Source organism: Populus euphratica, unplaced genomic scaffold, assembly GCF_000495115.2.
Source record: "Populus euphratica unplaced genomic scaffold, PopEup_1.0 scaffold139.1, whole genome shotgun sequence".
Lineage (NCBI taxonomy): Eukaryota > Viridiplantae > Streptophyta > Magnoliopsida > Malpighiales > Salicaceae > Populus > Populus euphratica.
In genome coordinates this window covers 499762-516858 of record NW_011499969.1, presented here as the reverse complement: position 1 = coordinate 516858, position 17097 = coordinate 499762, and the positions used below count along the sequence as shown (strand labels likewise).

The 17097-nt window shown below is 32.5% G+C and overlaps 3 protein-coding genes and 1 long non-coding RNA gene across 4 annotated transcripts; 2 read left to right on the top strand and 2 right to left on the bottom strand.

Annotated features, from left to right (window-relative positions):
* Positions 1–990: 990 nt before the first annotated feature.
* Positions 991–2826, bottom strand: LOC105139167 (cytochrome P450 86B1-like). The gene has a single exon (XM_011045525.1). It carries the CDS (start codon positions 2677–2679, stop codon positions 1117–1119), a length of 1563 nt encoding a protein of 520 aa, XP_011043827.1. The 5' UTR covers positions 2680–2826; the 3' UTR covers positions 991–1116.
* A 4004-nt stretch (positions 2827–6830) lies between these two features.
* On the bottom strand, positions 6831–7992 carry LOC105139166 (uncharacterized). Its single transcript, XM_011045524.1, has one exon. It carries the CDS (start codon positions 7966–7968, stop codon positions 7261–7263), a length of 708 nt encoding a protein of 235 aa, XP_011043826.1. The 5' UTR covers positions 7969–7992; the 3' UTR covers positions 6831–7260.
* Positions 7993–8807: 815 nt separating this feature from the next.
* Positions 8808–9349, top strand: LOC105139165 (uncharacterized). The gene is made up of 2 exons (XR_844930.1): positions 8808–8887; positions 8930–9349. It is a non-coding gene; the product is annotated as an uncharacterized LOC105139165 (long non-coding RNA).
* A 4607-nt stretch (positions 9350–13956) lies between these two features.
* On the top strand, positions 13957–17097 carry LOC105139164 (Protein phosphatase 2C family protein). Its single transcript, XM_011045523.1, has 5 exons — positions 13957–14195; positions 14961–15206; positions 15498–15774; positions 16348–16502; positions 16602–17097. Exons 1-5 carry the CDS (start codon positions 14163–14165, stop codon positions 16737–16739), a joined length of 849 nt encoding a protein of 282 aa, XP_011043825.1. The 5' UTR covers positions 13957–14162; the 3' UTR covers positions 16740–17097.

Here is a 17097-nt window from a genome sequence, read left to right as displayed (position 1 = left end):
ATCACTAAGGTTCAGTCCAGCTCTAATCTGTCTTCGTTGCTCCAGTGCTTGTTTTGAACAGAATCTTAACAATTCCGGTTTTAAAAATCAAAGAATTACTCTTTGATTAGACCTGTTATCATTATTTTTCTCATGAGAGATTTGCAACCTGACAGACAGTGGTTGACAAATCAAGTTTGACTTTGATTAGATTCAACCTAAAGGTACAGCCACACCCCCTGCCCTCGTCAGTTTGCCTGTGGAATAGCTCCGATCAATCGCTTTTTTTTTTAAAAAAAAAAATATTTTAATTTTTATACGAAAAACAGAATTGTTTATGTTAATATATATATATAGATTTATATGTTTTTATCACTAGTCGAGTTTCTTGATTAAGTTGGAATTTAGATTTTAATAGGTTATAAATTTAAGAGATTAATTCAATTCACTCAAGTTTATTTATATTTATTTAAAACTTATATTTTTTATTTTTATTTTTAAATATTTGATTTAATTAAAAATTAAGTTTTATTATTTTAAAAAAAGTTTTCTATAAGATTTTTAACTAATCCTAAAAATAATTTGAAAAATTTCTATAGAATTTTTAACTAATCCTAAAAATAATTTGAATTATCTTAGGTTATTTTATTTATTATACCTTGTTAAATTTAATACTTTTTTTAAATAATTTTACTTTTTAATTTTTATTAAGCTTCCTATTTTATTTTAATTTGAATTTCATGAAATTATCATAGCCTTATTCTCATAATAACAGGTTATTCAAAGTTAGTTTAGATTAATTTAATGTTTCATCATCTTAATATTATTTAAAATAAATATTTTATTAAATATATCACATTCTCAGTAATGTATTTCATCAAATATGCATTGCACTTCTTGCTTCCTAATGTCTTTAAATTTCTTTGAAGGTTAGAAAAAAAAATAAAAAATAGACGGACCAATAATATAGTTGGATCACAAAAACCCAGTAAAGTCTCATACATGGGCGGGAGAGGGAGGACTTAAAATTCGCATAAATTGTTAAATGTTAACTAAATTTTTTATACCAAAAAAAAAAACTATTTTTTCATAGTTTACTTTATATTAGTTTTTATTACAGTATCTATACAAAGGTAGTTAGCATCTCTTGGTGATCCTAACCTTCAAGCCATTCTTCATGTGAAGTACAACAGCAACACTCGGGAAAACCTGATGGTCTTCAATCACTTGAACATGATAATTCCAGAGCACTGCACAGGCAACCATCTTCATTTGAATAAAGCTGACGTCTTTTCCCAGGCAAGTCCTCGGCCCATCGTTGAACGCAGCAAACTTGTAAGGTGGTACGTGTATAATACCTCCTTTATCAGAAATCCACCTCTCAGGCTTGAATTCTAGGCAATCTTTGCCCCAAATTGCTTCCATTCTCCCCATTGAGTAGAAGGAAATCAAGACCTGCATCTTCCGTCGGATGCGATGACCGCTCGGAAGTATATCCTCTTCAACTGCAGCCTTGTGATTGGTATGCACTGATGGGTATAGCCGCAATGTCTCACACATGGCTGCGTGAAGATAAACCAGGCCATTTACCTCTTCCGCACTGAAAACCCTCAGCTTCCCAATATCCTTTTCCTTCACCAAATTTGCTGCTCTAATCTCTTCTAATATCTTGTTTTCTACTAGTGGATGCTCTGCGACAAGCCAGAAGAACCAAACAAGGCCTGCACCGGGAGTGTCTCTCCCGGCCACCAGGAGATTAGTTGCCGTGTCTCTTAAGAACTTGTTTGAAGAAGCTGCACTGTTTCCATGCTCTTTCATTTGAACTTTGATATAAGCTGTTAATAAGTCGAAGTCTGCAGCTTCCTTCTCCTCGACAAGATTCTCCATTTTGGCTTTATTTTCGTTTAAGACTTGCTCGCACCTTGTTGAGATGCATTTGTACATGAATTGATCAAATGTCTGCAAAGCTCTACTTAGTTTCTTCTCTTCTCCGATTTGAAGCCATTTTTGAAACTTCCAGTAAAACTCCGGCACGATGTGCCGGTAGAATATTGCCTCCTCCATGATATCGAAAGCTTTTGCATGTGCAACCTCAGGAAATTCAATCGTGAGACAATTTGGATCGAAACCCAAAACAGACATGCAGTTACTATCATACATGAACCGCTGAATCACATCTTGCATGTCTATTATCTCCGACATTTCTTTTCTGGAGACATGATCCAGGATTGGAAACAGGCCTTGAACCAACTTCTGGAGGATGGTCTTCTCTACCAATCCCTTGTACTTGTTGTTCTTCATGAATAACTGAATCATTTTCCTCTGTGCTCTCCATGACTCCGAATCGGAATTGAGAATCCCATCTCCTAGAGGCTCAAAAATCTTCTTGTAAACAGGTCCCTTCGGATAGTTTGCGAAGTTGTCGCTCAAGATGTGGTGCACATTCCTAGGATCGCTAGTGATCACGAAGTCCATGTTGGCAAACCAAGGACCCTTGAACTTTGAAGTTCCTCCATTATTTCTCAGTGCTTGCGTGGTGTACTCATACACGTTTGATGAATTGATAAGGAGCCGTGGTAGCATCCCTACTACTGGCCAGTTTGCTTTATCTGCGTCTAGCTTCCTAATCTGATCCCAGCAACGAAGCAAGAGAAAACAAACAAGTACTCCTACAACTGCAAGTATGTCGAATATTTCCATTGCTGTCGATTTTGGTTTCTCTCTCTCTCCAATTTTTAGCCTTTGCACTCAGCAGGCTGGGTTTTATAGTACAATGTGCACGGTGAGACGGCCGGTTAACATATGGCCATTGGCGGGTATCAGAGCCCTTTCTCCCTCAACCATCTTATTTCCTCCATCTAATTAAATAGCTATTACTGGCCTTATACCTCCCTCAGCCTACGAGTAAGATTTAAATTAATTTTTAAAGAATTGTACTTTAAATAGGTTTTTACTGGATTATATGCCGAGAGCTACTGTGAATTTATAAAATAAATATATTTGATGATATTATAATATTGAATAAATATTAAAAAGAATTGAAAAAAATTATTTTGAAAAAAATCATAACAAAAAAAATATAAAAAAACCATGTAGAAAAATACTATAGCAATTTACAGTATTTTGTGGGAAAAGTTACAGTAATTACCCCACATAATTTAGCCTTATTTATAATCAATTATAATTATAATTTTTAATCAACTTAATATTAAAAAACATAAAATTGATAAAGATAATTTTAAAAAAATATATAAAAAAACAAAAAAACCTTGTGGAGAAAATATTGTAGTAATCCACGGTAATTTGTGAGGAAAGTAATAATGTTATTCCCATATATTGTAATTCTCAACCAGCTTAATATTAAAAAATAAAATTAATAAAGATAATTTTAAAAACAATCATAAAAAACAAAAAAAACCATGCGTAGGAACATTATAGTAATCCATAATATTTTAAAGAAAAAAATTATAAAACTAAATTCTCAACCAATTCCATATTAAAAAAAATAAAATTAACAAATACAATTTTAAACAAAATTAAAAAACACAAAACAATTATATAGAAAAATATTGTAGTAATTCATAGTATTTTATGAGAAAAGCTATAGCTATAATTCTCAACTAACTTAATATTAAAAAAAAAAACATTTAAAAAAAATCATTAAAAGAACTATATGAAAAAATATTATAGCAATTTATAGTGTTTGAAATAAAAAAAATTATAAAACTAAATTCTTAACCAACTTAATATTAAAAAAAATAAAATTGACAGACAATTTTGTGAAAAAAATGAGGAAAAAATACAAAACCAAAAAGCAAAAAAATAAAATTGAAAAATAATTTTGAAAAAAATCATAACAAAAAAAATATATAGAGAAATAATGTAGGAATTCATAGTATTTTAAAAAACAAATTACAAAGTTCAATTATAAACAATTCAATATTAACAAAATAAAATCAAAAAATATAATTTTATTAAAAAAATAGAAAAAAAAACATTGTAACAATTCACAATAACATGTGACAAAAATTACAGTATTTTTCTACATGTTTTAGAGTATTACTTAATGTATCATAACTTATTTAATTAGAAAACAAGAATATTGAGGTTATGTTTCATTAAATAAATACACTTGTACACAATTAAAGTTAATCTTTTAAGTAAAAACACATGCAAATATTTTATATTGATTATTTTTTTATTTTGAATATTTTTTTTATTTTTTTTGGAGACTAATTATCACTACTGATAATAAATTATTTTTATTTTTATAAATACTTTATAAAAATACAATTAAAATATATAAAATACAAGAGGAAAAATATATGAATTTATATAATCTCTTTGATGCACTATGAAATTCAACAAACTAAGTAGTAAGATCAATTTCTATTTAAATACAAAGTTAAACCAAATATTTATAAAATAAAAGAGATAACATTAATGAATATTTAAATATAAGAAATTAATGTAAGGAAAAAAAAAAAAAGACAAGCCCAAATGCCTGAACAACTATAATAACAGGGTTTTTTTTTTTTTTTTTCGTGTGTGTAAAGATACTAGCTTGGAGAGGTCATATGTGTTGTGTGATATTTGCTTGGCCTTTTTGAAGCGCAAAGAATTCTTTGTCATGCAAATGCTGATCTTATCAAAAGCATGGATTGGAGGAGTACACGCAGGGTCACCAGTCCTTCCCCACCCCCTGCTTTTTCCCTTCCTTTTCTTTCTTGAGTTGGGCTTGATATGGATCCTAATTCTAGACATTTTAGCTTGCTCATCAAGCCGAAGTCCATATTTTACAAGAAAAATATGCACAGCTTGAGTTTTGAGGCATGCAATGATAACAAATAAAACAAATTAAAAAAAATAATCAAAATAATCCAAGAAAAAATATTTAAAAAAAAAATAAAAAAAATGATGTAGCTTGATTTTCATTCTATTAAATACAAAATGGTGAAATTGAGTAACAAAAAAGGAGCAGAAAAAACCAGCTTGACTAAACCTGAATTAGCTTCACAAACCTATAACCTTGGTAATAAGGGTCAAGTGATCTGCTAAATTCACTATTTAGTTATGAGTTTAGGATAACATGGTAGAAAAAAATGAAGAAAATATCAAAGTCTCTTTAAAAAAAATTATTGAAAGATGAAAATAAAAAAGAACATATGTAAAAAAAATCAACCCATGTCAATTTTTCAAACCCGAGACCTGGGGTCATTAGATTGGAAGCAACCCATCAAGAAAAACCAAGAAATCTAATTTCCAACCAGTCAAATGTGGAATGAGAAAATTAAAAAAAATAATTTCATTTATACAAAAGGATTCAAAACAAAAAATAACAATTAAATGAACGGGGATCAAAATGAAAATAAAAAAATAATTTTGATTTTTTGATGTAATGATGTAATTGAAAAGAAAAATCAAATTAACAAAAGAACCCTAAAGAAAAAATACAATAAAAAATAAAGATCAAAATTAAAATAAAAAATAATTTTTTTTATTGGAAGGTACAATTGAAAAGAAAATTTAATTTAACAAAAGAACCTAGAAAAAATAATAATTAAAAGAATAAGGACAATAATAGAATAAATAACATATCATATATTTGGAATTGAAATATATAATTGAAAAGAAATTAAAATCTTATAAAAATACTAAGAATGAAAAAAAATAGGAATTACAATTAAAATCTTAAAATATTAGAGAACAACTCTAAAAGTTTGCATCGACTATGTGATTTTTGAGAAGAGGATAGAGAAAAGTAAATGGAATAAAAAAGGTTGTTAATGATGAATAACACCACCTTTAACCATACATATCGTCTCATAAGAAAAAGAATGTGATAACGCATCTAATAATACAATGAAAGATGGTTTTCGGTGCATTCCAAGGCTTTGTCTAGTGGTGGAAGGGGTTTGTCTCCTTCCACTACACCTGGGTTCGAGCCCTGGTTTGCACGCCTGTCACCCCCGCGGTATCTTACATGCCTACTGGGTTTGCAGGGTGTTTAGTGAGTCATGGGAACTGCACCTGGGTTCGAGCCCTGGCGTGCACGCCTGTCACCCCCGCGATATCTTACATGCCTACTGGGTTTGCAGGGTGTTTAGTGAGTCATGGGAACTGCACCTGGGTTCGAGCCCTGGCGTGCACGCCTGTCACCCCCGCGATATCTTACATGCCTACTGGGTTTGCAGGGTGTTTAGTGAGTCATGAGAATTAGTCGTGGTGCGCGCAAGCTGGTCCGGACACCCCATTCACTTGTTGGCATACTTCACTTTACGGTAACTAAAAAATTTGTGTGAAAAAACTAAAGTACCCTTAGACGGTAGTTTCAAAATTTTTATTTTAAAGATAATTTGATTGTTTTAATATGAGATTTTGCAGGAGACCATCCTGCTCACCCCAAGAGAGAACTCTTCTTGTTCACGTGACCTTTAATACAAAATATAAAAGCGGTGAAATTTAAAAGCATTATTTTCACAACCAAAGTTATGGACGGAAAGTAATGTTCTTGTTATTTTTTTATACTAGCAAGACACTAGACATTTTAAATATCGTACAAGTGTCTGCTAAGAATTAGAAACCAGCTCAAATGATGGGAAGTCCTGTACCATTACCAACCGGCAGTTGATAATTCCCAGAGTAAGGTTTTGAATGATGCAGGCAGACCAGATCCGAAGTGATATGGAGTGATGTTCCTGCAGTCAGAGAAGGAACTCCGATCTGCATTTGTTAATAATGGCTTCAGAGCTACGTTGGCCACGGGCTGTGCCTGCTTGCGGAGCTCAGAAGAGATACACTAACCTTGTTTTTATTTATTTCTGATTTGTTTTGCCTTGAGGAAGAATGTGTGAACAGAAACCAGCACTTGATAATCATTAATGCACTCAAATATAATGTACAAAACACCTCACCACATGCTTTAAGATACTTACAATGATTGAATCATGCTTTTGATTATACAAATAACACTCCTATCAGTCTCTTCCCCACAAATTGTCAGCTGTTACAGAAGTTGAGATGGTCGCAATCCCTTACGAAGACTCGAGCAATTAATTGCAATGATCATTTGCAAATTAACAAACAGATGGATAATTGGACAAACCAGTAATAATGTTTTCCTGGCTACGATCCGGAATGCAATCTCTTTGAGAGAGGGCGAGATTATGCAGTATGATCACATACACTACAGGTAACAAGAAATTTACTCAAAAGTGCGAATCAAACCATGTGCAAAATCAGTATCCCCATAAGAAAAAAGAAGCCCTGTGTTCGTATTAATCATAACTTGATGTTCTCTTGCAACATATCGTCCCTTGTGGATGGTTCCATGGCATGGCATTCTCTACATGCCACCAAAAATGACCTGAAAAATCTCCTCCAGAGCCCAGACCTCTCTCTTTTCCCTTTCTTGACTTGTTTCTTGTTGCTGATCAACCCTTCTTTAACCAAAATCCCACCACTTTTCCTTCGTGAATCCTCACGTTTCAGAACTGCAGTTGGCACAGGCATGATATGTTGCCACCTTTGAGAAGATCCGTATAATTGTGCCATAACAACTTTACTAGCCAAGGGTGTTTTGGTACTAGTAATATTATTATACAATCTTCTCCTCTCTGAGTTGTCACTTGAGCTTGTTCTTGCGCTGCTAACACTGCTTCTACTACTATTAGTACTATTACTTCTTGATGACAGGAGGGAATCCTTGCAGCTAACACTGCTTGCTCTGCTAGTTGCACGATATATGTTATCAATAAGTAGCATAGTTGTTGGTTGTTGTTGTCGAAGTACAGGAAAAGAATGAGGCAACAGGCGGCCATTGAAAAAAATATGATCAGCTGGTGAGTTCTTGTTCGGATCACAAGAGGGAGAATCCGGCGTTAAACTACCGAATTCGAAATCAGAATCTTGATCTAGAGTACCTGGAGTGCTAGGAAATGAGAAGATGAACTCTCTAGAGCTAGTCTTTTGGTGGTGGTTTTCTTCCATAGCGGTGCTTGTGGGAGTACTCTTGTGTGAGGTTGTACTTATATCCCCAAGGTACTCATAATATATAACGTGGAATTGTATATCATATAAAAAATAACGAGAAAGAGATGGGAATGTGCTATGCATCCATTAAGAGTAATTAATAGCATTATATTAATTACTCTATTAATTTTATTTAAAAAGGGGTAGATCGATATATAAAAAAAGCGAGGGAAAACACATGAGAAGGTATTTTATCATTTTTTTTTGTGGTATTCTCTTCCCTTCGTGTATCTATTTCTTTCTTAAAAATAAGTTTAATAAAAAAATTAATAAGATACCATTAATTATTCCCGTGCTTTATAAGATTTTCCATCAAATAAAAGAAGATTTTGATAATTTATTAGCTTGGTGGACAAAATCATGAGTTGATTACATGCCAACTCAATATTAAATTAACTTATACATGGTGGTGTTCTAATAATTTTGTTAGTGTGGGATGTTTCTTAGACATGTGTGTTAAATGATTGGGATAACACAATTTAAAGGCTAACTTTGATGCCAAATGCATGAATTTAACACACGCAATGGTTTTCAACGGTGTGTTCATGCTACGAAATATAGAGCTCTCCCCTTAATTTTGATCATCATCATCATCATCATTATATATAGGTTAAGTTGAAAATAAGTAGATCCCTAAGCTTGTTTAGTTCAAAGGGTTTTTCCCTTCGGTCTCGCTTTTGTTTTTCTTTAAGGAACACAGCTTCCCAAATATACTCTTGCATGTAAAGCAAGGAAGAATAACTTTACTAGATACGGAGAGAAAGAGTGGATGGTCAAGCAACACAAGCACCAATAGCTTATTGTTATGTTCGAGCTTTAACTAGGCCATGCTATGATGGGATCGGCAAAGGCTTTCTCGGTGTTGGTGGAAGCAAAGGCTCTCTGTGGACCTGGCCATGCTATGATGGGATCGGCAAAGGCTCTCTGTGGACCACCTCTCTCGATGAAATAAATCTGCAAGTGTATTGACTAGCAATCCACTGCTTTATTCATTAATTATCAGGGTTACTTTTGATCACCCTCCTCAAAATGAGGACAGAGCAGCTTTCAGAAAACCTATTTGTCTCCCATTAGGGTTTCTACCGAAACCTTTTGGCCCCATGGCAGCTCATCATGCCCCCGGGAACCACCGGTCACCCAGATTTCCCTCCCCACCAATCAAGTTTTATATTAAGCTTCCTTGGTTGATACTCGGATTGTGTCATAAGATATCTCTACTCTACACTAATATTTAAGAGCTGGGCCAAATTAGTTTGACTCGGGAAGGAATTTTGACCTGAAATTCTATGGTATTTTAATTTTGCTTCACTTTATAATGTCTAAACCGACCAGATTTAAACCGATTCGCAAACATATATATAATAAGTATTTACATGAAGATAATTCAAGATATATATGGTAAAGAAATCAAGATACGATTCGCAAACATATATATAATAAGAGCGATGAAGATATATTTGGGTTTTAGTATTTACATGTAATCTTTTTATATTATAAACAGTTTTTGATGAAATAACCAAAAAAAGAAAAAGAGAGGCTTATCTTCTCCGTTTTCCTCCTCTCCAGCTCCTCTTCATCTTCCCTCTTCTTTCCCTCCTTTTCTCTCTTTAACTCTCTCTTGTTCGTGGCAGAATCTAACTGAATCAATCCTTCTCCAAGAAACAAAAAGTCTGTAGCAAGCCCTAACAAGATTCCGTCTCCAAGTAAAACTGTGTATGGGTCATAAAAGAACATTGAGCTTAGAAGATGGGACCGATTCAAGTGTTGGAGTAAACAGCATGGTAAATTGGGCTGCCGGTAACTTAGAAGATGGGGTTTGGGCCCTTTGAACTTGGTTTGGACAGAGGTCGGAGTAATAGTTAATTGTCAAGTGCCTGATCTCTCTACCTTCCACGGAGAAAAGGTCAGATTGTTTTGTTCCATGGGCCTTGTATTACGGGTCTCAGAATTTATAGCCCATTCTCCCGAGCCTGAACCCCCCACCCCCAATAGCCCATTCTCCCGAGCCTGAACCCCCCCACCCCCAAATGAGGTGCGGATCACAGGTCAAAATATTTTTTTTCCCGTAAAAACAAATGTTTGTTAGTTAAAAATATGTTTTTAAAAAGAAAAAAATCTGTAATTTAGATTAAATAAGTTAATTTTATTTTAATTAAATGAAAAAAAAAAAAACAACAACATCAAATGGATGTAGCATGTAGACCTTATAAAAAGATCTAAATACTCTTAATAACCAGTTTTAAATTTTTTAATGGGAAAAGAAAATCCATAAAATTATTATTCTAGTAAACAATATTTTCATTATGTTACACTAAACATCCCTCTTGAATAATATTTTTGAATCAATTCATACATCAAAAAAATTAATTTTCTCTCTAAGTGATAATTAGAAGGCACTTTAGCATGTTGATATAATGTCTTAAAAAAATTAAAAAAATTCTTTTAAATTCTAACTTTAAAACTCAAAACTAAGATTTTAAAAAAGTAAACAAATTTGTTTGATGACAAGTCAATCTTTCCGAGTTTGCCTAATTTATAGAGTGACTATCTCATGGAGACTTCACATGCAAAAAAAAATAAAAATAAAAAGAATTGCTATTTGCCACTGGATTTGGTTGACTAGTACGTGGATGAAGCAAATCACCGGTGTCCCGTCATTTTCAACACGTTAATAATTCATGCACCTGCTCTAAAAGCAAAGGAAAAAACCTAAAATAAATAAATAAAAGTCTTCGAGTGTACTTTTCTTTCCGGAGAAGAACAAGTAACGAGCCCTTCTTCTTGAGCAAATTAGGAAAACCCCCCCTCAAAAAAGGCATAATTTATTGTGAGTGAGGTGTTTTGGGCAAGAATTCTGTTGAATTCTGCAAGCCAGCACACGGATTCTACACCACCGCCTGCGCGGTGACTCGGTCAAGACCCCGAATGCAAGGTATTTTGGTGCCAAAAAGTCCACGGCGATCTTTCAGCAAAAGCATCCTAGAACCCACCTTGTTCGTTTTTACCGATCGACGAGTATGGGTAACTTTGAGAGATGATGTGCCTCTGCACAGCTAAATGAAGACCTAGAATTGGGGGATAGTGAACCTCCAAAACAATGTGGGAGACCTTTCAATGGTTTATATATATATATATATATATATATATGAGCAAGGAAGGCAGTGAGGAAGATTGGAAATGTATAAAGAAGGTGAAGATGAATAAAAATCCCCTAACCCTAGATCTTTTTATTCCTTGTATGGGCAGAGGACTTTGCACGGGGAGAAGGGAAGTTCAGGAAAATTTGTTTAAAAATATGGTTAATAGATATTTTTGAAGCTAGATTAAGAGTGTTGTTCACTTGTGGTTAAAATTTTATTAGAATTTAATCTTTAATATAAATATTTAATATAAATATGGTTAATAGATATTTTTGAAGCTAAATTAAGAGTGTGGTTCACTTGTTTTTAGGGTTAAAATTTTATTAGAATTTAATCTTTAATATAAATATTTAATATGAAATATTAACATGGTTTAAATAAATTATAAATACATAAAAAATTAATCTCAAATAACCATTTAGTAAAATCTTAATATCCGTTATAATAACTTTATCCCACATGAGAGACATTTTTAGTGTTTATATAATGGCATTATAACAACTCTATCCCGTACGAGAGACTTTTTTTGGTGTTTAAATACTACTCATTTGAGAAGTTGAAATTGGGTTTAAAAAGTAATCAAGATTTTAAAGGAGAAATGTTCTACACAAAATAGATTTTGAGCTTCAACCAACACATGACTTGACTTATATTTAAATTATATTTGAATTTAAATTTATTATAAAATACTTTTTTTAACTATAAAATATTATATTTTACCAACTTAAATTTAGATTTGTGTCTGGTTCAAAAAAATTATTTATTCCATGCCAATGTTTTGTCTAGTCAAATTCATGTTTTGTCCATCCAAACTCGTGATTAAAGAAGTTGATCAACTTATTCTAGAAGTAATTTACAAACTTGAAAAGCTTTTTTAGTTCAAAAACTTCATATTTATGTTCAAAATATTCAGGTTTAATTCTAGTGTTTTGATAAATAATTAAATTTGATAGTTATAAGAATTAATTCTAGTTATTACCATAAATAATTCTGGTTTTATAGAGGATTATTAAAGTTGGTAATGACAATGATTAATTCTAGTTATTATCATAATTAATTATTTATCTTTTTAACTATTAAAATTCACGATATAAAGATGTAAGAAAGAGTTTTGATGTAGGAGATTTTTGTTTTTTGTTAAGCATAATTTTTAAATTGACAATTATATTAGATTGAAAATCTCCTAAAAAATTTTAAAAGTTCTATTCTCTATATGGTTAAAAATCTAGAGAAAGTGAACATTAAAAAGACTTTCAAATAAGTCTCATAAGTCATTATTTGGGATTTGATATATTTTGATAATTGATCTAAAATTATTTAAATTATTTAGATTAGAACTCTCAACTTTATTTATACATATTTTCCTAGCTTGACTAAGATTTTTATTATTTTTTATTACTAGTTTTGTGTTTTCTTGTTCGTTTAGGTAACTTTTTAGGTTTATTTAAAAATTAAGAATCTTCTAGAGAATATACTGTCTCAATATAAAATATTTAGAAATAAAATTCTAAAATAAGGTTTTTGTGTTATTTTTTTTTTCATTATAATAATATGTTTTTATACTTGTTATTCTTTTTATATTGTTTCTATCTATATATCAGAGTTTAACTATCTCAAGTTATTGCTTGTTGTTTAGTGTATTTTTTAGTGTTACTAAATAACTATAGCTAATAGAGGTCACTAAAAAGTAGACCATCTTCATGTAAGAGGGGAGACGAGGAGGTGTCCTATTTATAGAAAAATATTTAAGAGTTGATGATAGAAAATATACAAAGGATAGATTGTGAAATTGAAAAGAGATGTTCAAAAACTGGTATTCAAGAATTAATGATAAATGACATGCAAAGATAAATTAAAAAAATAAAATTGTTAGTTTGTAGGGGTGAGGAGCACTAGGGATTGTGTAACTTGTGATTATGGATCCATAACTAGTTTTTAAAATGTATTTTAGAAACATGAAAAAATAAGATAAATTCTTGATTAAGATGACTAGATTTTACTATGGGTGAGGCTACTTTACTCATGTTGATTGTTAATATTTTTTTAACTTTATCATCCAATATTGATTATTTAAGAATTGAATTTATTTAATTTATTTTTTTATAAGTGATCATGATTTCTTGATTTAAATAATTAATTTTACAGTTTAATAAGGATTGTCGAATTTAATTTAATATATTATTATTATGATATTATTTATAAAAAATATTATTTAATATTTTATTGTATTGAAAAAAGTTTTTGTTTCATGCGGATTAGATTTTTATTTCAATACTAAATTATTTTTTTGCAAAAAATATTAAAAACGCTTTTAATTTTTATTTTTACATGCCGCTGTACAAGATAGAAATATTTTTTTTAACTCTTGACAGTCCAAAACATATTCACTCGAATTTTCATGTAAAGGTAAAATGAGTCTAATCAAACAAACGATCTAAACCCAGCCAATCCTGTTTCCAATCAAGGGGAGGTCCAAACTCCAACGTCCGCGTGGAACCACCCAATTGGTTCAAACACCTCGTTCATTGAACCAACGTTAATTTGCGGACGAAGTTTGTGTGGCGTGTATGAGACTGAGATAGTAGTAGATATAGTTTTAAGTGTTTTTTATTTAAAAATATATTAAAATAATATATTTTTATTTTTTTAAAAAATTATTTTTATACTAATAGATTAAAATAATTTAAAAATATAAAAAATTAATTTTAAATAAAAATATTTTCAAATGCTTGCGTTTCTAAGCCACGCCGTTAATAATTTTATCGGCTGTAGGAAAGGAAAATAAAGAGAGAGACAACAGTCAAGTGGCGCGAAGACCACGTCACAAGTAAATGCAAGAAACGCGGACAATAAAACTGGGAAGTGAAATTACCGTCGTCAACAGTTGCTGGATCCTCATCAACACTCGCCTTAATCTCACCCTTTTTTTCTCTTCACTTTCTTGATTTTCTAAATCACAATCATCTTCTCTTCCTATATATTATCTCCACCTGCTTACACTAGCAGCTAGCCATGATTGGCAAAGAAATCCTACACAAGATGAAGGTATGTATGGATGTATATCCTCTGTAGTGAACAAGTTATTGATCTGAGATCTTCAATACATCAACCATTATACATGTGTCTACTGCTTTCCCTGTCTTTTCTTTTTTTTATGGCCTTGAATTCATGAGTTTTTTCTTGCTTGGTCTACATGTGTTGGAGACTTCATAAATGTGCTTTTTTGATTTATAATTAAAGACATGATTTTTTGATTTATTTGTTTGGAGTGATATGGATCAGATGGGGTTAGAGATAATGCTTATTCTGTGTTCATAATAAGTCTTAACACCATTCCAGTTCTGGATTTTACGGGGGTAATCTTGAGATCATTAAAGCCAGTTGCTAATTATTTGTTACGGTAGCTAATTTGACATTAACAATCACAATTTGCATTCAGAGATAAGGAATTGTTGAACGAATTATGTAATATCAATGTGGAGCGCGTGCTGAGATATAATGTCAATGAGATGGGCTCTTACAATGTGTTTTAGTCGGAAGGAACCAAGAACATGGCAGTTATTATTTTACTTTACAATTGCTATCTTTAACCAAGTTGCTATAATTTCTGTTTGGGAGGAAGACATCACGTTCGAAGAAGAATTGTAAGACTCTTTTGTTTCAAACAATTATAATTACACAACTATGGAAGTATTTTTAATTAATATGTTTTTGTGGTTTGTTCAGCTCGTTGACATTGATTACACATGCATTTTTCAATGGATTACTAGCCGTGTGACTTACCTAAAAGTTTGAATGCACATATTGCAGGAAAAGGTTGGATTAGGTTCTTCTCCAGATTCTGGGAAGGGCAAGAGTAAGATTTCGAAGCGCATAACACATGGCTTTCACTTAGTAAAGGGGAAATCACATCATGACATGGAAGATTATGTTGTTGCTCAATTTAAGGAAGTCGATGACAATGAACTTGGTTTATTTGCAATATTTGATGGTCATCTCAGCCATGTTATTCCTGATTATTTGCGGTCTCATTTGTTTGACAATATCTTAAAGGAGGTAAGGCATTCTTTCTGTGTATTGTACGTCATTATTGAAGCATCATTTTGAGAGCTACTTTGTAGGTTTAAATTTTTTACTATGGTTATGGGATAGGATTCTGGGGTTGGTTGCTTAATGGCCTCTCATTTTTAAGTGGAGCTGGGAATTGATATTCCAACTTCTATGATGGACTAAATATGCTTGCTATTTCCCCTTCTTAGATTGTCCGTTCTGCTTGTAGTTTTCTGTACTGGCTGGATTTGATGAAAATAAATGTCTATTTCTTGCTTGAATATTTCCTTCATGCAGCCAGACTTTTGGACACAGCCAAAAAATGCTATGAGGAGAGCATATTGTATTACTGATACTACAATTTTGGAGAAAGCCGGTGATTTGGGTAAAGGAGGTTCAACGGCTGTCACGGCTATACTAATTAACTGTCAGAAGCTGGTAGTAGCAAATGTAGGTGACTCACGAGCTGTTATCTGCAAGAATGGTGTTGCCAAACAACTCTCAGTTGATCATGAGCCAAGCATGGAAAGGGAGGAAATCGAGCACAGAGGTGGCTTTGTGTCAAACTTTCCAGGTAAGAGCTTTGCTGAGTTTCAAGAACTATGTTGTTCTACAATGTTTGGACTCTACATAAATATGATTATGATTGTGCTGTGAGAAATGGAGCATCGGAAATTAGATTGTTAGGACATTACTGCTTTTAATGCCTTTACGTTTTGAGGCTTGCAAGTGCATGCTGGAATTTTGAAAATGGATTGCATACTGTGCACTCTTTCACAGGGCAAGTGGATGCTTTAAATGATAGAATTTGCACCAAGTTATTGCACTGATTTGGTGTCCTGTGACCTGTTGATGAATAGACGTGGGTTATCTTTTTAAACTGATGGAACTGCACTTTTCTATCAACTAAGTTTGCACTTATTCCTCTTCATTTTCATCTGGTTTCAGACAGCTGTTGTGAATATGCAATCTGTTGCACTATGATCAGCCATGTGATTCTTCTTTGTTCCAATATCAATACCTTTAGATCAGACATGTGATTCTTCTTTGTTCCAGTATCAATACCTTTAGACTACCTCTCCTCCTTATAGAGATGTTTCAATAGTGTGTCACTATCAATATTAACTTTCCAACTTCATGAATTCAGGGGATGTCCCACGTGTTGATGGACAGTTGGCAGTGGCTAGGGCATTTGGTGACAAGAACTTGAAGGAACATCTGAGTTCAGAACCAGATGTTGCAATGGAGATGATTGATGATGATACAGATTGTATTATCTTAGCAAGTGACGGGCTTTGGAAGGTTTCTTTTACTTTGAACTTCCTACCTCTAATCTTTGTTAGAAGGATAAATTATTTTCCCTTTTTATGGACTAAAATCCGTTCCTCAATATGACGCCAGGTGATGTCCAACCAAGAAGCAGTGGACGCCATCAAGAACATAAAGGATGCGCTGTCTGCAGCAAAGCGGCTTACTGAAGAAGCACTTAATAGGAAGAGTTCGGACGACATTTCTTGTGTGGTCGTGAAATTTCAGTGAGCTCACTCCAGATTCCTCCTCTTGCTCATGTTTGATAAGAAACTCTCAGAGGTGTGTAATACTGTAATTAGCCCTGGTACATTAATAACTATCATGCATGTTTTCTGCTACATTAGTAGCTGGTTATCGTGTTCTGTTGCAAGTAGAATGAAGTAGACCTGCTTGGTATCATTGTGCCTATAATATATAGTTCAAGGGAGTAGGGATGTTTGAATGGTTTGGCAAACCGTCTCTTTGATGCCAGCCTCAGCCCTCAAAGGAGGGGCTGCCCCAACTACTGTGTCTAATGTTACCTTGCTACCAAATTATTATATTATTATTAACAAAAGAAGTTATAGTAGGGTGGTGTTTTACTGTA